This window comes from Periplaneta americana, chromosome 9, assembly GCF_040183065.1.
Source record: "Periplaneta americana isolate PAMFEO1 chromosome 9, P.americana_PAMFEO1_priV1, whole genome shotgun sequence".
Taxonomy (NCBI): Eukaryota; Metazoa; Arthropoda; class Insecta; order Blattodea; family Blattidae; genus Periplaneta; species Periplaneta americana.
In genome coordinates, this window is record NC_091125.1 from 175,252,261 (window position 1) to 175,275,974 (window position 23,714).

General features: G+C 36.0%; 1 protein-coding gene across 3 annotated transcripts in view; it reads right to left on the bottom strand.

Annotated features, from left to right (window-relative positions):
• Positions 1–23,714, bottom strand: part of trus (programmed cell death 2 like trus) — a 55,620-nt gene that overhangs the window by 12,271 nt on the left and 19,635 nt on the right. For all 3 annotated transcript variants that reach the window (XR_011334070.1, XM_069836415.1, XM_069836414.1), the window contains exons 2-4: positions 12,334–12,494; positions 9,378–9,735; positions 6,684–7,075 (exon numbers count right to left, since the gene is read on the bottom strand). Coding sequence is in view for 2 of the 3 variants with exons in the window: in XM_069836415.1 (XP_069692516.1) it covers positions 6,684–7,075; positions 9,378–9,735; positions 12,334–12,494 (911 nt within the window). In the remaining variant the exon portion in view is untranslated. The remainder of the gene's footprint in view (positions 1–6,683; positions 7,076–9,377; positions 9,736–12,333; positions 12,495–23,714) is intronic.

The window sequence follows — 23,714 nt, forward strand, 5'->3', positions numbered from 1 at the left end:
CCCACATACATTTTCAAAGTTTAAAAGTTGTTTTCCGAGGCGGGTATTATTTTTCTCATGAACTTGCCAGTTTTGTTCCAGCTCTTATATTACATTTACGCGTGCGTAAATGTACACATGTAATTTAATAGTGTGTACATATATATTAACTTATTATTTAATGTATTTAGGTTGTATTAGTGATAAGTGTATATAGTGTATTCATCCTACATCATAGTGTATATTATATGTTCAATTACTTAGGTACAAATACACAGAAAATATTGATAAATGAGTGCGAAATATGTATCCCGAAAATGACACGGTTTGTAATCTATTAGAAATGCCGTTTTGTAGACTTAAATATGAGAATAAAAAAATGTTTTAAATTCTGAACGACCTACAGTTTCATTTGTTCTTTATTTTAAAACGTGCTAAGAAAATAGAGAAGTTGTATAAAATAACTTTCAAACATTTTTTCGATGAAAGAAGCTTTTTTGTTTGAAAATATTGAAAATTTCACTGGGAATGCTACATCACTGAGATAGGAGGGTTGACTTGGCATGCAAGAAATTGGATGAGTCCTGAAATAAATTAATTTTCCTGTTTGCATGTGTTCTAGAACTAGTAAAATTGTACGTAGTTTATGAATAGTAGGCCTACTCATATATTGGTAAAACTGTTCATGTATTTGGTATGTGAACAGTACTTCGCCTATTTTTTTTACGGCGAGCCGCTACTGCACAACAATTTATCATTCTGTTCCCATTCATTGCACTTTTATTTCGGGCAGTTTTTCTATATTAAGAATGTATTCATTACCAATAGTTACATCGCATTTATTGAACAAGCATATACCAATGATGCCGACCATCACAAAAAAACGATCACTAAAATTCAATGTTGATAATGGTTACTTTCAAATTTCGCAACAAATTTAATTCTTTATGAAAAAATGTCATTTTAAGGATTATACAAAAATACATTCGAATACAAGATGTTAATTCCATACTGTTATTTCAGCTTAGTAACATTTTTGACTGTTCGATCGCAATGGTTGATACATTTGAACTGAACTGAAAAAAAATGTGAATCATAGACAAAGAAGTGGAGTCACCATTGGATCATTTGTGGGGATTCAAATGCAAGAGGAGAGAAAAGGAGGGAGTATTGTGTGTTGTGTCACGAATATGGTTAATGTTATAAATTTGAAAAAAACTGGCTAGTTTTGTTCTAAGCACACCAATCCTCGTACAGAAAAAATGTTTTATCTCATGAACAATTGGACAGATGTAAAAAGGAGCACGACACATCTAATTAAATCAGAGCTGAATACTGCAGTCAAATTCAACTATTACGTGAGACAAAATCTGTCTCAAAATACTCTTAATTTAAGCCTAGCTGCCGAAGTACAGACTAAAGTTGTTTTTTAGTAACTGAGGCGGCCGGGTAGCCTAGTTGGTAGAGCAGCTGGTTACGGACTGGAAGGTCCGGAGTTCGATCCCAGGTGGTGGCAGGATTTTTTCTCATTGCCAAACTTTCAGAACGGCCCCGAGGTTCACTCAGCCTCCTATAAAATTGAGTACCGGGCCTTTCCCAGGGGTAAAAGACGGTCAGAGTGTGGTGCCGACCACACCACCTCATTCTAGTGCCGAGGTCATGGAAAGCATGGAGCTCTACTTCCATGCCCCCCCCAAGTGCCTTCATGGCATGTAACAGGGATACCTTTACCTTTAGTAACTGAACCGAATAATTTGTTTATTTTATATGTGAAATTTTGTCGAGTCCTTAGTCTCCCGTGTTTTCTTCAAAACAAGTTGGCAACCCTAGTCCTAGTTCTTCCTTCAAACTGATTTTTTTTAACTCAAGGAATCTCTCTTCGAATTATTTGGAGGGGCGTCGAGCCTCTATTAATTTTATTGGGGGGGGGGGACACCTCTGGCTTTATAAATTGAGGGTACAGAAAGTGCCTTGTCCTCCCCCTCCCACGTCAATGTCTATGCTGTATGTTTCAATTTCATTAAATACACTGCAATGTCTTTCACAAAAAGAACATTATACAGTAAAACTTCAATAATTTCAAGGGAAAAATTGTTCTGGGGCTGGGTATCGATCCCGGGACCCTTCGCTTAGTGCACGAATGCTCTACCGACTGAGCTACCCCAAGAACTATACACGACACCGTCACAATTCTTCCCTTTATATCCACACAACTCAAATGGGCTGACAAGATGCCAGAACAAATTTTGAGTGCACACAATTCTGTGTGACTTAACTTGTGGCTTTCTGTTAACGTAGACCTACGAATATATTATGCAAATCCGGCTTTCAGATAGAAGCTCCCTGTGAAGCTGGCTTGAATAATTTCAAGGGACAAATTGTTCTGGGGCCGGGTATCGAACCCGGGAACATCAATAGTTGCATTTAACACTAAAGCAAACGAAACTAATCTGGCCAAATCTAAGAGCATAAAATTCAATAAGACAAAACGTAACATTTAAGGCAATAGATTGATAACAATCTTCCCGCTCCTCCTACATCTACTCTTCATTCCCCCTCTTTTTTTCTTTCTTACCATAACTTTCATCATCTCTATTGCTTGCTACTTATGTCACCATTACCATCACAAAGACCACCTCAACCACCATTATCAGCAGCACAGCATCCGTTTTATTAACTGGCCCAGTTTCACCAACTCTTGTTAAATATTTAACATGTCGTTAAGGCAGTTTAACAGCAAACTTAACGGAAGAGATGTTTCATCAACTGTTGTTACTGCTATCATCATGTTAAACCCACTGTTAAATTAGCATAGCATACTCCCGCAGTTAAATCCTTAACATCCTGTTACAGCGTGAATCATGGCTGCCAGAGAACATATGTTACATGCCGCATTATTATATCGAGATATATTTGCAGTGAAAACAATTAGCTGCAATCACTACTTCAGCATTTTTAGTTATTCAGAATAGATATGTTCATAAATACTAAAATGATTCATATTAATATTAGCACTGCATCCACAGTAAAGAGAAGATATGTGCTTATTAACATAAGCATTTCTGTGATTATTATTTCGTATTAATACTCAGATATAATTTTGCAGATTTTCAAAAAGATATTTCTTTATTTCACTGATTTAACAGTTCACATGTAATTATGACCAATGATGTGAGAAGATTTGTTAGATACATAAGATATGAAAATAATGTTAACTCTTATTCAGCATCACAATTATTTTCATTTTCTATTGGTTCTATTTGATCCTGGATAATTGAAAGAATCTTCGTACAAATATCAACTTTGAGAGTGAAAGTACCACCGTCAGTTTTCAAATGTTCCACTGTATCTTGTGCATGACCCTCTTAGCATTTCTTTTAATATTTTCATAACATTGATTTGTTTCATAGTTTGCGTTCACATCCAAATGGCAATTGAAAATATTGGGTTAAAGAGACCCATGTTTGTTCCTTTTTCCTAATGAAAGTTCCATCACTACGTTTGAGTTCAATAATTACATTCATATAATTGCTAGATTTACTAAAATAATTATTTTCCCATATGAATCGGTCGGAGCTAAAAGGAACTAAGTCAAAATATGCCATTTTTGGGTTATGCAACCATTTGAATAAGTGATGTCATGTGCATCGAACGGTGGAAGAAGGAACTAAGTCAGACTTTTCCTCCTTGCCGAAACCATGCCTTGCTTCGTCACACGGAGGAAGAAAGAACTAAGTCATTGACTTGATTCCTTTTGGTACCGTATTCATAAGTTGGTATTGCCGAAAGCCGATTACGATGTTCATTTTTCCACTGTTGTTTGCGCACTTAAAAAACGTATTGTGATATCAGTTTCTTCCTGTGTTGAATGCAGTGTGCTTAGCAGTAATATTGGCCTCTTTGCAACGTCTCCGAAGTCCAAGAGGGAAGATCATACGCATAAAAAGAACATTATAAAAAATTCTATCGTGAAAGGATTATCCTACAGAAATCATGCTGGAAATATTGTAGCCGAAAAGAAAACAGGAGATGACTGCAGGTTAGTATGACAAAATATCTTATTGCAGACTAGTATGACAAAGTATTTTATGTATTGTTAGTAAGAATGAAATGATTGTTAGATTTATCTTACTGGTAACGAACAGAACACCGTAGGTCAACAGAACTAGTTATTTTACTAATTTTATTTACAGATGTCGGAAGCAGTGTTTCAAAAATATAAGTGAGGATCAGAAGATTCACATATTCACTAACTTTCACAATCTACCAGATAAAACCTCACAAGATATATATTTACAGGGCCTTATTGAAGCAGTAGATGTTAAGCAACGTCGACCTCGAATGCAAAATGACACGGAACAAAATAGTCGCATTTCGAGTTTCCATTATTTTGTTATGGACGGGTCTTGCAGGAAGTTGATCTGTCGCCAAGCATTTTGTAGTTTGCATGCTATAGGGACAAAAAGAGTGTTTAATGTTATCCGAAGTCTACTTCGTGGTGAACTGCCGATAGACAAGAGAGGTAGAAAGCCTGCTCCAAACAAGATGCCTGCAGACGTGACTGAAAGCATTGATCAGCACATCAGATCATTCCCGGTTAAATCTTCACATTATGCAGGAAAAGAGACGCATTACTTGGATGCTAGATTAAATATAAGGACCATGTATGAACTATACTGTAGTAAACATGAAGGAACAAAAGTGAAATATGATTTCTACAGGCAGTACTTGAGTGATAATTTTAATTATCGTTTCGGAAGACCAGAAATAGACACTTGCTGTATGTGTGAAGAACTTAACATTAAAATAAGGAATCCCCACCTGAAGGACGGTGTGAAATTACCTGCAAAAGCAGAGTTGGAAGTCCACCTTCGACGAAGCCGCAAATTTTACAATACTATGAAAAACATGAAGACATTATGTGACGAGAATGAAGAGATATGTGCTTTAGCATTCGACTTCATGCAGAATGCTCCCCTACCAAACATTCCGGTACAAGACATTTTTTATTTGAGGCAAATATGGCTAAATGTTTTCAATGTACATGATCTTATAACAGACAAGTCTGTAATTTACCTTTACCACGAAGGAGAAGGAAAGAAGGGTGCAAATGAAGTTTCTTCATTTTTGAATCATTACTTTGAAAATTATGTCTCAAAAAGTGTTAAACATGTTAACTTATTCTCTGATGGCTGTCCTGGTCAGAACAAGAACCGTACAATGATCAGAGTGTGCTTGGCCTTGACAGCTACTGGCAGATTCGAATCCATTGTTCATAGATTCCCTGAGCGAGGGCACTCATATTTGCCATGCGACAGAAATTTTCAGGCCTTCAAAAAGAAGCTTAAAAAGATAGATCGCATTTACATTCCCATGGAATATGTCGAAATATTGGCCAATAGTAAGAAAGGTGTTGAAGTACATGTAGTGAAAACAGAAGAAATTCTGAACTTCAATGAATGGTGGCCCATCTTCTTTAAGAAAACTGTGGTGTCTGAGGAAACTAAAGCTCTTGTGAGAAACCAAAAACAGCATTTCACACCAGGTACTTTTAAAGAGTTTTCATACGATAATGGCCAGAAAGGAGTGGCCGAAGCATCGTTATTCATAGGTTCTCTGGTAAAACAAACATTCCATTTAGGAAAGTCAAAACTCTTTCAAGAACTTACCATGCCACAAAACAAAGCTTACAACTATAAAATCCCCATTAAAGGAAAAATAATAACTGTAAGATATAAAAAAGATTGTGAAATATGTTAGCCATGAAGCTAGATTCTTCTATGATGAGATTTTGAAATGGCCCAGTGAGACATAAAAAGCAAAGGAATTCCAACACATATTTTTCAAAGTGTAACTTTTAAGATTGAAGTCCGTAATAGTGTACTAATATAGTATGTATACTGTTAAGACAACATAAAATGTAAAACAATATGACATTTGTATTAAATGACATGACTTACCTTCATCAACTTTTGAATACGGAGCTGAAAGGAACTAAGTCAGAAAACAAATAATTGTTATATTTAAATAATGTGTAAACATTTACTGTTGCCTTTCACAGAAATTAAATGTTCTTTGGTCTTCTATAACATAAAAATATGAATATAAAAATATATACATTTGTGTTATTAGTGGAATGTTTTTTGCTTCTCCTGAAAAGTTGTGAAAAGTGACTTAGTTCCTTTTAGCTCCGACTGATTCATATGGGGTAAAATTACTGCTCCTTACACTTTCTTTTTCTCGATTTCCGTTGTAATTATGTTAGTCTCCAATACTTCCATAATGTAAAAAATACAATTCTCCGCTAAAACAAATAACTACACCAACTAAAGGCACATTCAGTAAACTTTCATACAATCACTGCTGCTTTGATTCCTGTTACATTATTCTTAACATCATGTTACCTAACCAAAATACCTCAAATAGTTGGTGAAACACTATTACACTAACAGGATGTTTAATTTTTAACAACACGTTAGTTAACATGCTGTTAGCGTTATTTTAACGAAGTTTTGTGAAACTGGGCCTTAGTGTTTAACTAAACATAAGGTTTTTGAAATAAAACTTGTACACATCACAAGCTTACTAATGTCCATAATTGAATGCATCAATAAACATTAGCTAACTTAAAACTGAATTGACACAATGCTATATAATTCTTCACTACACCATTCAACTGTAACAGAGCTGTTTCTATGCGTTACCTAAGAATCTGTCCTGGGTGATGCTGTATTCGTGACACAAAGTGGTGGAACATCCTGTCTCCATGGGCAGGGATGCTCTTCTCGTACTTCTCCTGCGTGAGCTGCTCTCCCTGGTTCTTCTCCTGCTGCGGGTTTGTAGCATCGTCGCTGTTCTGCTGATACTCCTGCAGCAACTCGCGCACGTGCTCTGAGACGGGCGTGACGGAGGGAGAGCTGGGCAGATCTTCCTCGCCCACGCTAACGAATGAAGCTGCAAACTGGGGCGGTCCAGTGGGGAATGAGTAGTGCTGTCTGTTGCTGTCTACGCTGTGCAGCTCCATGGGCAGAGGTGCCACCTCCTGCAGCAGAGCTGTGAGGTCATGCTGCGGAGCTGTGGGCGTGTCAATGCTCACCTGTAACATGCCATAAAGGTGTCGTGACAATCGAGCACTACCTCGTACAACATGGCCACTCCACTGTTGACTTGCACCATAGAACAGCAACAAAGCGTTATTCGTTTTCTGTAATCTGCAGTGGCGAAGCTACATTCATGCAACTGGGTATTCTAAAGTCCATTCCTTATATTTTTTGTAAATAAACTCCAGTCGGCGTGTTTTTTCCTCTGCAAAGATGTCGATAATGCGTTCTTTGAAGATGTGACTATTTGATAAAAACGTTAAGTGGATAATGGATGATACACGATAATAATGAACACATCTGTACTTTACGGAAACAGACCGATGAAAAATGAATACTGCCCTATAATTTCTCACACACTGACAGACTGCAGCATTGCCAACTGTGGCAGAATTCGGCTAAACATAACTTTTAGCAGAACGGTCGTAGTCGAATGGCAAAATGTAGCCGAATGACCATTTGTGAATATTCAATTTTATGTGTAAACACGTTCTTCTATCAAATTTTATTTTCTCACACTCTAATAGCCATAAGAAGTTTCTCGCTTCCTCAAAATATTACGAAATCATAACACAAAATTTAAGGTAAGACTGAATTCCGGACACAGCAACCATTATTTATGGCAAGGAAAGCTTTGCTATTTTCTGTTTTCTTTTCCTGTTATGCGTTTAACGGTTAATTCCTGGATTCGTGAATTCGCCGACACATGACAGTGTCTTTATTGGGAGACGCCTATGCAACAAAAATGAACTGACCCTAAATTAATGAATGACATATCCAATACATCCGCCTTCCAACATTGTAATTATAGCATAGGTCGTGGATTCTGTTTATTACTCTCTGAATGTGTGTGGCTTCATTTTGGTATTTGTAGCTGAATTTCGGGACTTTGTAGCAGACTCACTAGTATTGAGGTTGGTAACGCTGAATGACATGCTCAGAGTCTAGGCTCTTCACAGAGCTGTCTAGCATTATGACGTATGCAAGCACTCCACTTGGCGCATGCGCTCATGCTTTCTCTAACTGCTGCAATGAGGCTGGTTTGAAGCAGTATCGTTCAGCGAGTAGCCACAATGCAGTTACGCACTGGTTCCACGCCAAGGAACTGGCGTCAATCCTTCCGTAACTAGACCCAAAACTAGATTTCATTTACCTGTACCAATGAAAACAGGAAAATGTTGTTGTTGTTTTCTAATGCCAGGCATTTGACAATAAAGTCATTTGACCTCTTGCACTCCAATATTTTTCAAAGATATTATCATGGTCAGCCACTGAAGCACAGATTTTGAGGTGTTCCGAATACATTTCTTGGTTTGAGTTGCACAATGGGCAGTTAGGGGACTGATATATTCCAATTCTATGCAGGTGTTTGGCCAAACAATCATGGCCTGTTGCCAATCTAAATGCAGCTACAGACGATTTTCGTGGTAAATTGGGAATTAACTGTGGATTATGATGCAGAGAGTTCCATTTTTTCCCTTGTGATTGTGTTATCATATTTTGTTTGTTGAAGTCTAAGTATGTAGATTTAATAAATCTTTTCACAGAGTAATACGTAGATTTAGTAACAGGTCTGTAAGTAGCAGTGCTGGCCTTCTTTGCTAATGCATCCGCATTCTCGTTTCCCAGGATTCCACAATGGGATGGTATCCATTGGAATACAATTCTTTTATTGAGTGATATTAATTGAGAGAGCATTTTAGTTATTTCTGCTGTTTGAGATGAAGGTGTGTGTTTAGAGACTATTGATAGAATAGCTGCTTTGGAGTCTGACAATATAACTGCATTCCTAAATTTATTGATGTGGCATACAAGATTCTTGGGACTTTCATAACAAAGAAATGGTACAACAGGTAAAATTAATATTTTGGTTATGTTCATAGTTCAGGTAAGCAAACATGCTTACCAAATTTGCAAATTTGAAGATGATCTGAGATGGTGGGCGAATTTTTGAAAGAATATTGGTTGAATTGACATAGAATAACCCCTATGCCAATTAAAAAAACTGGAATCCCATATAAGTATAACAGAACCTACTAGAATTTCCTGTAATTTTTTCCTCCCAAAGAGGATGTAGATGCTGGAGGCAGAAATGCCCAAGGCTTAAGGATGATGAGGATGTTGATAATGATAAAATAGACAAATTCTATTCATTAGAAAAGAAAACTATCTTCATATCAGTACTGAAAATGTGCACTTAGGGAATTCCCTACACTTCCAACCTGTTAATTATCTGCAATTAGGGCTTTCACTGCATTAGAAAGACACAAAACTCACTCATTCATATTCAGTACTCACCACTTCGCTCTCATCACCCTCGATCTCCGCAGTGGCTGCTGGGGAATGCAACCTGCCCACGGCGCCTGCCCCTGCGCCTGCAGTCACCCCCCTGCCTCCACCCCAGTTAGCATTGCGGTCGTCCACACTCAAGCTGCCAAGTCGCACCTGCACGTCGTCTTCAGTCTCATCCTCCTCATCTGAGAAATAGCTTTCTATTCGTCCAATGACGTTCCCATTCTCTTCATTGTTATTCCCATTGTTGTCCTCCTCCCAGTCGTCCGCATCGGCACACCAGTCAGATGTGCTCAGAGTCTTCACAGTGCTGCCTGATGTGTCACTGCCAGCTTCCAGGCTCTGGCTGCGGATGCACACCCAGCTGAAATGTTAACAACACAGACACTTGCAACTCAATATGCTTTCCTTGTTCAGGTGTGCTCAGAGTCTTCACAGTGCTGCCTGACGTATCACTGCCAGCTTGTTAATATATAACAAACATCTATATACACAAACATTGGCTACAGTTAATATATTCTCCATTGTAAACCTCCCTTATAAATAAAGGTTTATGGGCTTCACATTATAAGTTGGTTATTTTGTCTCATGGTACTTGTCTCCCATTGATTTCTAGTTATGTAGTGCACATAGTTTTGACGGCCACACACTGCCAATGCCACTCAAGAACTGTTGCGACATTTTCGGTGGGAGACCCACCATACAGCCCTGATCTCGCACCAAGTCATTATCATCTCTTCCCGGCCTTGAAAGAACATCTTGAAAAAGACAGATTCCAAAGTGACGAAGACGTCAAAACAGTGGTGAAATGCTGGCTCAACACAAAGGACACCACATTTTACGAGTGGCAATGACAAGCTCGTCCAACGGTTAGACAAATGCCTTAATTTCCATGGAGATTATGTCGAAAAATAAAGTGTTGAGCATAGAGCACAATGTACAGTATTTTATGTACAAAATAAAATAGAATATTAAAAAATATGCCTTAACTTACATTTGGGACACCCCTCGTATGATTCAGATATTTGAGTTGGACAAGGCATGTAGCACATGTGAGCAAATCGAGAAATGCATATAGAGTGTTAGTTGGGAGACAGGAGGGAGAAAGACTTTTGAGGAGGCCGAGACGTAGATGGGAGGATAATATGAAAATGGATTTGAGGGAGGTGGAATATGCTAGGGACAGGATTAATCTTGCTCAGGATAGGGACCAATGGCAGGCTTATGTGAGGACGGCAATGAACCTCTGGATTCTCTAAAAGCCGTAAGTAAGTATCCCATTGATTTTGTTGATTGTACATATTTGTGCTCACTGACTGCAATGATATTCAATAAATTCATTCTGAGAAATATTAGGCTGACTGGCATGTTACAGTCTTGTTTTCTATTAATAATAATAATAATAATAATAATAATAATAATAATAATAATAATAATAATAATAATAATAATAATATCATTGTTTTTTGTTGGGTTCTCTGCTTTGTTAATGTAATTGTTGATTCTACCAGTAGATGTTTCCTTAGAATGGTGGCTGCTGAGAATACTTGTATGGCTCATATGAAAATGCAAGCTTGTAACATCAGGCTAATATGCCAAGCAGAATGAAAATGCTAGGTCCTTAGCCAATCACATGGCCTATACCATATCTCCCAGCCCAACCACAGCACATTGGGATACTGGCATCACCAGTTCTTCTTATTGGCTACCATCCATATTCAATTCAATTTTGAAGCGAATGAGATACATATTGCCAACAGGCAAATGCCAACTGTAAAGTTCACAGCCCTTAAAAGTTAAAACATTACTATGAATGCAGAAAAATCTAAATTGCGATAAATCATGACATCTTGGCAAAATCCAGGACAATATGGCATCCTGAAATACCTTAAAAATCCAGAACAGGGGGGTCTAAATTGGGGACTGTCCCAGAAAAATCTGGATGGCTGGATGGATGGATGGTCACCTTATCTGACTCGCAAAATATGCAGCTAGTTGACACATACTGTACGAACTGGGTTATCTCTAATCCAGGACAATATGGCATCCTGAAATACCTTAAAAAATCCGGGACGGGGGGACTAAATTGGGGACTGTCCCAGAAAAATCTGGATGGATGGATGGATGGATGGATGGATGGATGGTCACCTTATCTGACTCACAAAATATGCAGCTAGTTCACACATACTGTACAAACTGGGTTATCTCTAATCCAGGACAATATGGCATCCTGAAATACCTTAAAAAAATCCGGGATGGGGGGACTAAATTGGGGACTGTCCCAGAAAATCTGGATGGATGGATGGATGCATGGTCACCTTATCTGACTCACAAAATATGCAGCTAATTCACACATACTGTACGACTGGGTTATCTCTAATCCAGGACAATATGGCATCCTGAAATACCTTAAAAAATCCGGGACAGGAGGGTCTAAATTGGGGACTGTCCCAGAAAAATCTGGATGGATGGATGGTCACCTTATCTGACTCACAAAATATGCAGCTAGTTCACACATACTGTACGAACTGGGTTATCTCTAATCCAGGACAATATGGCATCCTGAAATACCTTAAAAAATCCGGGACAGGAGGGTCTAAATTGGGGACTGTCCCAGAAAAATCTGGATGGATGGATGGTCACCTTATCTGACTCACAAAATATGCAGCTAGTTCACACATACTGTACGAACTGGGTTATCTCTAATCCAGGACAATATGGCATCCTGAAATACCTTAAAAAATCCGGGACAGGAGGGTCTAAATTGGGGACTGTCCCAGAAAAATCTGGATGGATGGATGGTCACCTTATCTGACTCACAAAATATGAAGCTAGTTCACACATACTGTACGAACTGGGTTATCTCTCAAAGTTTCCAAGCAATCGATAGTCTGAAAAGTTTCTGATAAAACCTCTTACAATGATCCTAGCAATGTCGATGAGCAAATAAACAGTCTCTCACCTTTCATTTTGGTTCCAGCAGTTAGGATTTATGCAACCAAACAAGTACAGAGTCCTGTGGTACGGGGAGTTTTCCAAGGGTGCGTATATCTGCAGAACCAAAGGCAGAGAGAGTCCACACAGCTGGCAGAGCGGTTGTGGGATACCATCTACAGGCCAGTCCTGAAACAAGACAAGATACATGGGTGGAAAGTAAGATGGATAGCAGGAACAGTGCTGGTGCTCTGGAGAGTGGAGTATGTTGCTCTACACCACACAGTGACGTTCATGCAGTGCAGTTCTAGGTGCGCTGACAGATACGGCAACTTCCCTGGATCTCTACAGATACATATGATGAAAGACTATTTTCACGTCCTATTCTTAACGCACTACAATATCAAAGATTATGAACAATTTGTACTGTACAGTTGAAAGTATTATCAATAAAAAATATTAAACTAATGACAAATAGGCTACATTCAATGTGCAGTTCTAGTATTTTACGTAGTGATACATATCACGGCTGTTAACTATTAAAAACAACTGCAGTAAAACACAAGTGCACAACGTGAGTCTGTCAGATTTATTTGTAAGCTATAGGGTCCGGTAAACGAATGGGTGATTTTAAGGAGTGTGTAACTAGTTCGATTAATTAAAATGTGTCTCAGTGAAACATATAGCAGACTTCGTATAGGTCAGTGTCTGTCAGATGCGTTTCCAATTCACTGTGGGCTAAAGCAAGGAGATGCACTATCACCTTTACTTTTTAACTTCGCTCTAGAGAAAGTCCAGGATAACAGAGAGGGTTTGGAATTGAACGGGTTACATCAGCTGCTTGTCTATGCGGATGACATGAATGTGTTAGGAGAAAATCCACAAACGATTAGGGAAAACACGGGAATTTTACTTGAAGCAAGTAAAGAGATAGGTTTGGAAGTAAATCCCGAAAAGATAAAGTATATGATTATGTCTCGTGACGAGAATATTGTACGAAATGGAAATATAAAAATTGGAAATTTATCTTTTGAAGAGGTGGAGAAGTTCAAATATCTTGGAGCAACAGTAACAAATATAAATGATACTCGGGAGGAAATTAAACACACAATAAATATGGGAAATGCCTGTTATTATTCGGTTGAGAAGCTTTTATCATCCAGTCTGCTGTCAAAAAATTTGAAAGTTAGAATTTATAAAACAGTTCTATTACCGGTTGTTCTTTATGGTTGTGAAACTTGGACTCTCACTTTGAGAGAGGAACATAGGTTAAGGGTGTTTGAGAATAAGGTGCTTAGGAAAATATTTGGGGCTAAGAGGGATGAAGTTACAGGCGAATGGAGAAAGTTACACAACATAGAACTGCACACATTGTATTCTTCACCTAACATAATTAGGAACATTAAATCCAGACGTTTGAGATGGGCAGGGCATGTAGCATGTATGGGCGAATCCAGAAATGCATATAGAGTGTTAGTTGGGAGGCCAGAGGGAAAAAGACCTTTAGGGAGACCGAGACGTAGGTGGGAGGATAATATTAAAATGGATTTGAGGGAGGTGGGATATGAGAATGGATTAATCTTGCTCAGGATAGGGACCAATGGCGGGCTTATGTAAGGGTGGCAATGAACCTCCGGGTTCCTTAAAAGCCAGTAAGTAAGTATCTCTCACACCACATTCTGTTGCCATTTAGTCATCATGGAAAGGTGAAGCAGTGCACAACGTTTTTTTGCAATTAAAAGCTTTTACAAGAAATACAGTTTTGAGGCTGCTAGGCATGAGTTTTAATTTATGAAGTCATAACCCCGTTACATCTGTTCATACGATTTAAACATGGGTTACCAACTCCGAGAGAAGTGGATCAGCACTGAAGAAAAAGACTCCAGCGAGAAGAGGGTGTGTAGCCTACTCCAGACAACATTGCTATGCTTCGGTTTGCTACACTGCTCTATTGACTATGTATGAAAGAAATGTGAAGAGAGTGTACGGGTGAATGGTAGTCACTTAGAGAATGTAGTTTTCAAGAAACAAATGGCAGCTATGAACTTTATGCTGTCATGTATTTCATTTGTTGAGCCAAAAGCCAATTATTTATGATCACCTGTTCCTCTGTCAGACCCTGTATTTATCTTTATACAAAGCATTATAACACTGCAACAAGTACATTTCGATATTTGGCGGAATTACAAAAATTTTCAACATTACGCATGCTGAAAAAGTGGTTTACAAAATAATCACTCTATGCACAATTTTTCTTTTAACAACTCAATATACAGGGTGGAAGTGAAATAGTCCTGCAGATTGAAAGGAACGATAGGGTACTCTTAAATGTATAGAAAACCTATATTACGTTTTGTGATTAAATGCACGGTTAATTAGAAAATTGAGTTGGAAGTTTCGGCAGTCCGACAACATCGCTGCTAACACACCCCTCTTCCTTCTTTCTGTATTGTATTGCATTGTATTTATTAACATTCCATGGTATTCATACATTGCTTACAGCTAGAATATGGAACAAGTCAAAAAACTTAATACTATTATAAAATCTTAATTCATAGTCACAGTCTAGATGAAATATATACAGAAGAGATTTACAATATAGTCTACTAGTACAACACAAAGTTTTAGCATCAATTTCATGAAGTGTTATTGAATGTCATGAATTCACTTACAGAATAGAAGGCGTGAGAAATTAGGTACTTCTTTAATTTGGCCCTAAATAATCTCATGTTTTGAGTTTAATTTTTTATATTGATAGGGAGGCTGTTAAAAATTTTTACTGCCATATAACACACTCCTTTTTGATAGCACGATAGACTTGCCGATGGAATATGAAAGTCATTTTTTTGACGTGTATTTATGCTATGAACTGTTGAATTAGTTACAAAGTTTTCACGATTACATACGAGGAAGATTATTAATGAAAAGATATACTGACAAGCCATGGGCATTATTTGTAGTTTTTTTTTTAAATAGTCCTACACGATTCCCTAGATTTGGCACCTACTACCATTCTAATTACTCTTTTTTGTAATAGAAATACATTGTTACTATCTGTGGAATTTCCCCAGAATATTATTCCAAAACTCATTACCGAGTGGAAGTATGCAAAGTATATTGTTTTTATTTTATTTACTATCTTTTGGATAGATCTAATAGCAAAATAAGCTGAATTTAGTTTGGGAGTAATTTCTTTAATATGATTTTTCCAATTTAACACATTATCGATTTTTAAGCCAAGAAATTTGGTTGTTGTTGTTTCTAATAGGGATCTATTATTAATTATTGCGCTAGAAATTTGCGAGGTTGAATTTGGACAGGATTTAAATTGAATTATGTTAGTTTTGTTACAATTTAATACCAATTTATTGACTGAGAACCAGTCACATATTTTGAAGAGAATTTCCTCTGTTGAAGATTGGAATGTGTTGGAGTTATTGGCTGTAATTATTATACTTGTGTCATCTGCAAATAATATGGAATGACTTACATCTTTTATTAAGGGGGCAAGATCATTTATAAACACTAGAAAAAGTAGGGGACCTAATATTGATCCTTGAGGAATTTCATTATTAATAGTTCCCCATGTAGATGAAGATTTCATAGTTGTATTGATTTCAACTTTCTGTTTCCTATCTATGAGATATGAGTGAAACCATTGGTGTGCAACACCTTCAATTTCATAATAATCTAATTTATCTAGCAGCATTCTGTATTGTAATACAGATGTAAGAGATCAACGAACTCAGATCTGTTTTCCAAGGTCAGGCATGTCAAAGTGAGCCATAGATGGCATTTGCTATAGCCACGATTCGTCTTTTCTACAGCAGCCAGATGACTGACAGCTCGGCTGAGAGTTTGATTTCTCGAAGTGAAGTTGTTAGTCTCTCGTCATAGTAAACATACTAAAAGCATAGGTTGTATTTTTTTGTTTTTATTTTACTATTGAGTTTACTTTTTTAAAGGTGTATCATTATTGTAGTTATATTACAGTTTTCTAGTAGCAAAAAGTACAACCTTGATAATTTGTGAATACCAAAAGGTTTTTTTAAGTACACCTACATACCTTACAATACTTAGGAACAAAGACATTTTCTTGTGCATTATTTGAAGTGTGATATAATTCAATTTCAGTGATTTCAAAAATAGAATTTTTATAAACCTGTTTTCCATACTTCATAATATTAAAAATAGCAACAGTTTAGAATGTATTATTCATTATATGAGGGGGAAAATAATATATTATGTAATTTATTAAATATTCTTCAATCAGCATGTTTAATATTACAGTTTCGGAGTAATCTGCTTGTATGAATCTATTTCAATATGAACATATAGTACACAGAGTTCTGGATTTTACGTATAATATCATAAATTTAATATTTAACGTAAGAACATTTTGACATTTGTAAGTATCCCAAGGTGGGCAGGGCATGTAGCACGTATGGGCGAATCCAGAAATGTATATAGTGTTAGTTGGGAGGCCGGAGAGAAAAAGACCTTTGGGGAGGCCGAGACGTAGATGGGAAGATAATATTAAAATGGATTTGAGGGAGGTGGGATATGATGGTAGAGACTGGATTAATCTTGCTCAGGATAGGGACCGATGGCAGGCTTATGTGAGGGCGGCAATGAACCTCCGGGTTCCTTAAAAGCCAGTAAGTAAGTAAGTAAGTATCCCAAGGTTGTAGTTCGTAGTAGATTATTTTTTATAGGAGACAGCTGCTACAATTGCCACAACCCTCTTGTAGTGGCGAGTGACCTTAACAAGACTGTCCTAGACGAACCTCTCCCTCACTGGCAATGTTGCAATCTATTTGCATCATTCAGTGGCTTAAAATTAGTAGTTTTTAAATTAAATTCACACGAAAACTGTCCACGCTATGGAAGTATACCAGAAGAATAAATGATTCTTTATCACATTTTCTATTGATATGGACAAAAATTACGATCCTACTCGCAATAGTTACCAAATAAGAGCGTGTTAACTTTGGAAAAAAAAAAAAAATCTAAAAAACTATGAACTTGCCACCAATATGGTATTCCACTTTATTATCACATACAACATGAGCCATTCGCTCTGAAAATCTACAGGGTTATTTCACTTCCACCCTATATTTTGTTCATGAACAAAAGCATATACAGTAGCGTGCAAATTAATCCGAACAACGTAATTACTTATGCAAAAACACTCAAATGGGATAAAAAAAGGATCTAAGACATACCTCAGTAATCTATGTGGCCTCCCTTGTTCCTAATAACAGCTCTGAGACGATTTGGCACGGATTCCACTAATTTCCCACAAATATTCTTCATTTCTTCATCGCGAAACCATACACCAATGAGGGCAGAAATCATCTTCTCCTTTGCAGAACAATCCATTTTTTGCATTCTTCTTTTGCAAATTGACCACAAGTTCTCAATGGGGTTGATGTCGGGTGAGTTGCCTGCCCAGGGGAGTACCTGAATATTCTTCTTGAAGAATTCTGTAGTTTTTCGAGACGTATGGCATGGTACCAGGTCTTGTTGGAACACACCTCTGCCATCCGGAAATGATTTTTGCAGCTGGGGTATGATTCTGGTTTCCAATAAGTGAATATATTTGTCAGAATTCATCATTCCCTTGATAGGTATTAATGCTCCAGGCCCTTCATGTGTAAAACAATCTCAAAACATTACTTTAGGGGGGTATTTGGGTGCTTGTTGGAGATGAGCTGCTGTTACTTTTTCGGATCCTTTCCGTACGTAAGAAACACGGTGGCCGTGGTCCTCGAAATGAGACTCATCGGAAAAAAGTACATTCTTCCAGTCATTCACTGTCCAGTGTTGATGTAATTTTACCCACATTAAGCGTTTTTTGCACATAACAGGGGTTAGCAGTTGCTTCTTAATAGGCTTACGAGCCCTTCGTCCAGCTTCCAAAAGCCTACGCAGCGGGTTAAGTTGACAGCAGTTAGTCTAGGATTTAATTTACTTTTCCTGACAATTAAACGATCATCTGCAGGTGAAGTCTTCCTTTTCAGGCCACAGTTTCCTTTCTTCTGGGGTGTGATGGATCCAGTCTCCCTGTATCGTTTTATGATCGAATTAACAGTAGCCAAACCGATGTGATATTCTGCAGCAATTTGCCTCTGTGTCATAGAAGAATGCTCTGCTAATGTTATAATTTTAGACCGTTTTCGTGGAGTTGTATCCATTTGTGAAGACGACAGAATGTACACAGGATTGCAGTATTAAGTCTTCAACACAACTGATATGCTTATAAGTACAAAACGACAGGCAAAATGTCACATATTATAAAAAAAATAATGACAGACCTTCAACAATGGAATTACACGTACTACAGATGTCAATTAAAGCGGTATGAGCAGCTGTGAGGCCAACAATGACAGAAAATGTAAAAAATATGTCGTGTTCGGATTAATTTGCACGCTACTGTAGGAAATATTCACACACAAAATTATAACATCTACTTTAACAGCAAACGCAATTATTCATAATGAGCAATATTGGTACTTAAAATTTTCACACAAAATGGAATGATTAACTCTGTCGATTTTCTTCTCAACATGTAACAGAAATAATTCTGAATGTGTTTCTAGATCTAAACGTGGAAGTTCCTAGTTCAAAGTAGTCCCATCTATCTATCCCCTGTAGAGGGGAAGAGAAGGCCTGATGGCCTTATCTCTACCAGGTTAAATAAATAAAATAAAAGTAATTACTTCAAATTATGAACTTCATTACGTTTTATATATTAATGGGGTACATACACCTTCGAGAGTCAAAGAAATTGATTTTTCGTATAGTAATTTAATAAGAACTTTAGCTTATATCGCATCTGTGGAAAGATTTTTAAAACCTCCATAAAACTGACCAGTTATGCAAACACAATACCAGCCAGCAATTTGCAATTTTATCGCTCATCTTCTCAAAACTGTTTAAATCACAGGCTATCTTCCACTATTTTTTAGATAACTGCATGAAATTTTGCATAGCCCTTTTTCTTAGTAAGATCAACAAACTGTAATAGCCCAATTTTTAACATATCTTTAACGTAAATTAAAAAAAAAAAAAAACCAATGAAGAAATTCTTAAAAATTAAAATATATGAAGAAAAAACTATTTCTTCCTCTTGCAGTGCAGATATTTTAACCATTACACTAGGCCTCATTAATGTGAATGTTATCTTTAACGCAAAAAAATTACTAACAAATATTCAAAATCTTGGGAGTAATTAAAACATTAAAATGTACATAATAATGTTAAAACAACAACTTCAACAACTCCAACATCTTCAAAAACTACAGAAAAGAATTCAATTGCAATGGATACCTGCACATTGCGGAATTGCTGGAAATGAAACTGCTGACTTTCTTGCCAAAAAAGGATCCAATTTAATTCAGAATACAAATACAAGCCTACCTTTTACATCCATCAAAAGACTAATTAAAAATAAATATAAAATCAAGCAAGACCAAGCACTATGTACCAAAGCCAAAGATAAAAAATGGAGCATTTATTAAAAAAAAAAAACAGAAATTATTCCAGAAATCCCACGTAAATCTGCAGTAGCAAAATTCAGACTGCTTACAGAACACGATTATTTGGCCAAACACTTGAATAAAATAGGAATTTACACAAATCCAAATTGCCCTCTATGCAACAAAGAAGAAGAAATGACTGAAGATCATCTCATAACCTGTGAAGTTCTACCTGATGGATCCACCACAGAGAAATATTGGAGAGCAAGAACGCTAATGGCTTCGTTGCCAAAGCCCTGCATTAGATAACAACAACACAACAACAACATGTTAAAATATAACAGTATTAAAAATATTTAACAAACAATTAAAATTAATTTAACTAGACATGTTACAGGACTTGCTGTTCTATCTGCAGTATCTTTTGAGTCAGATCAACATGAACAGCATGAACAACAGCTGATTTGACCCAAAAGCTACTGAAGACAGGACAGCAAGTCCTGAAATATGTCTAGCTAAATGAATTTTTTAATTGTTTGTTAAGCGTTTTTTAATACTGTTGTACTTTAACTTTATGTACTTTTAATGATTTAATGAAAAACACTGTTGATTTGTCATGTTGTCTTGGGAGTAACTTTTTAATAACAGTTTGGTACAAATCACAAAATGAAAAGTTCAAAAATTCACAATTCCAAAAACTTTTTATTTAGGCAAAAATGTTTTTCTTTTAGATCAAGGGCAATTTTCAGATATTAAGCACATAACATTTCATCAAAATAGGATATAGAGGAATAAAATGTATAAAATATATCTATGGCCGGGAGGAAAAAGGTCTTGAGTCAATTTTTTGTGAAAATGAGATTTTTATATATTCTGAAAGCAGAAACAATTCTCTACAATCTGGTAAAACGGCTAAAGTCAAATAAGACTCCTGACTGGATTTATAGAGCGTTACCAAAGGTCCTAAGTACTTTTTGAATCGAGCACTCACAAAATAAAGGACTTAAGAATATTTAATACTTTATTCCTCACAAACATCACATGTTTACTTTCCATGCTTCCCTATTAAAAAGGTCTACCTTGTATTTTAGCCATTTTATCACATACTGATGCCCTTTCCTTTTAAAACTTTAAGCACCAGGGTAAACAGTCCTATATTGTTTAAGGCCCATTTTGCATTCCTAATAATTTACATTTCTCATTTATTTTGACATGAAAAAGGTCTTATGTTTAATAGTCCCTTCTACTCAGTTTGGCTTCTAGTCTTAAAAGGGCTCAAGTTCGACTATTTTTGGAAATAATCAAGAAAATTGTTAAATGAGCAACATTACCTATTTTAGAAGAAATATAAACAAATAATATCCCGGAAAAATCTATTAATTAAAAAAACTCTATAATTGACACCAATTTCAATATTTCTACTGCTTTCCTGAAAAGTATAACATTTTTAAGTAATTGATTAACTAGTGGACTTACTCATGTTAATTATGTAAGTTTGTGCGGCTTACAGCTGTTTCAGTGCTTCATCACACCATGAAGCACCGAAAAAGCTGTAAGCCGCACAGACTTACATAATTAACACGAGTAAGTCCGCTAGTTAATCAATTACTTACATTCAAGTGTTAAAAGTAGTGTACGCAAGAGTCAAAATAGATAAAATTTTTACTTTAGATCTTTTTCCTCCCGACCACAGATATAATTTTTAAGGGTGGAAGGTGCATGTAACCCCTTAAATCAGAAACGTATTCAGACAAAAGTTATGGATATTAAAAACTGTACCTATTTTCAGACAAGAGTTGCAGGTTTCAATGCGATTTACAAACAGTGCTGGACACAAATTTCTACATTTTATTGACATGTTCTTTATTCTATGCTATAAAGCAAATGTACGAATATTATGGAACGAATAAATAAATAAATCCATTCCACCCACCTGCCTGCCTGTCTACACCTCTTAACAACTTAATATCCAATGCATAAAATGTAAGGCTCAGTCGTTACATGCGTAAATAATTAGGTGGACAAGGGTTCAATTCTCATGTGTGCAACCTCGCATTGTGCTCCCTAGACTGGATATTAACTGTGATATGAATTTGCACTGCACTACTTTTTTTTATCCTCTTACAGGTATAATGTGTTGCTTCATCATAGTAAATCATGCTAAACTTACACATCACACTACACTCTTGTGCAGCGTCATAAATGTTTGCAAGTTGTACTCACAGTAAGATCACAATTCCTACTACATATAAGTTGAATCAGTTCGAGTTCTGCTGAAAAACAAAGTGGACTTTGTGGACGACAATATTACGTTTCCACTATTCACTTCTTCCATTAGCATTCAATCCTATAAGGTATATATTTTTAGTTTTCTCAGATAAAGCATTCCAAGCTTTTCTATCTGTATTCATTACCATCTACAATTACTGGCATAGAAAGTAATCCAATGCCAGTTACCAAAACTTTCGGATTAATCTATAGGTGCTAATATTGTTAAAAAATGGCTTAATTCCAACTTCCTTTCTTTAAATATATCTAAATCAACTTTAGTTCCTTTTTCGTTAACAGCTGCCAGTGTTCAAAATTTAAAATTTAGCGATGAATATAGACTAATAATACACAGTGAAAATTGTTTAGATCCCAAAAGTTGTAAATGTCCACCATTGAAAGAAGCCACGTATGTGAAATATCTGGGTATCATTATTGATCAGAATTTAAAATGGCCTCATCACATTACTTATCTTTGTAAGAGGCTTCGTAAAACAATTTATAAATTCGTTAATCTTCGATGCTACTTACCAATTAGAGTTCTACGAAATGTTTATTTGGCCATTATTCAGTCTATCATTCAATATGGTATAATTGTTTGGGGTGGAAGTACAAAAATTAATCTTAGTCCGTTAAATTTACTTCAAAAACGAATAATTAAAATTTGTTTGAAGAAACGTTTCGATTATCCAACTAAATTAATTTATTCTGAATTTAATGTATTTAATATTGAACAAATTTATAGGTATACGCTGTTAAAATTTTATCATAAAAATCGTAATAATTTTATATTACAGACACATAATTATAACACAAGACGAAATATTAATTCAACATTAGTAGAACCTAAATGTCTCACATCTGCTGGTCTAAAGCATAGCATTAATTTTGGCCCTCGGTTGTACAATGCTTTAACTAAATTACACCCAGAACTTCTAACATGTAACCCACTAACATATAAAAAGAAAATTAGAAACGTGTTAATATCTTCAATTTGATTAAATAAATTTATAACCTATGTGTATGAATTAATCAACCTATATTATATTGTATTCTATAATTTTATATATATAAATTGTCCTACTTTTCACGTGCGATATTATTCTTCTCTAGTGTTAATATTATATTATATAATTCCATTGCCACTGTAATTTAAATTTTAGTTCCTATTTTATTTTATTTATTTATTTTTATTATTTTTTTTATTTTCTATATTTCTCTTATATTAATATTGTGATTATATAATTTCTGTAACTGTAATTTTAATTCTATTTCCTATTTTATTTTATTTTATATTCTCTTATAGGTTTATTAATATTATATCTGAACTGCGACCGAGCACGAGCGCTGCTCATTCGGTCTCAAATTTTGTTAATACTACTGTATCTTCTTTTTATATTGCTTGTATTATTTTATTTCTATTTCTCTTGTTTGTTTGTAATTATATTCTTTATTCTGTATATTTAAAAATAAAAATAAATTAAAAAAATAAATAAATAAATCTGATGGCGTCAAATATCAGAATGGCCTGCATCCAGAGAGTCGTCAGTGGTGACCAAGCTTATCACCGAATCCAAGTTTCCCCATCCCCAGCATGGATTCCTTTGAGAAGCTGCAAGTCTTTCTTGTAGATCTGTGGTAGGCCTATATGAGACAATTC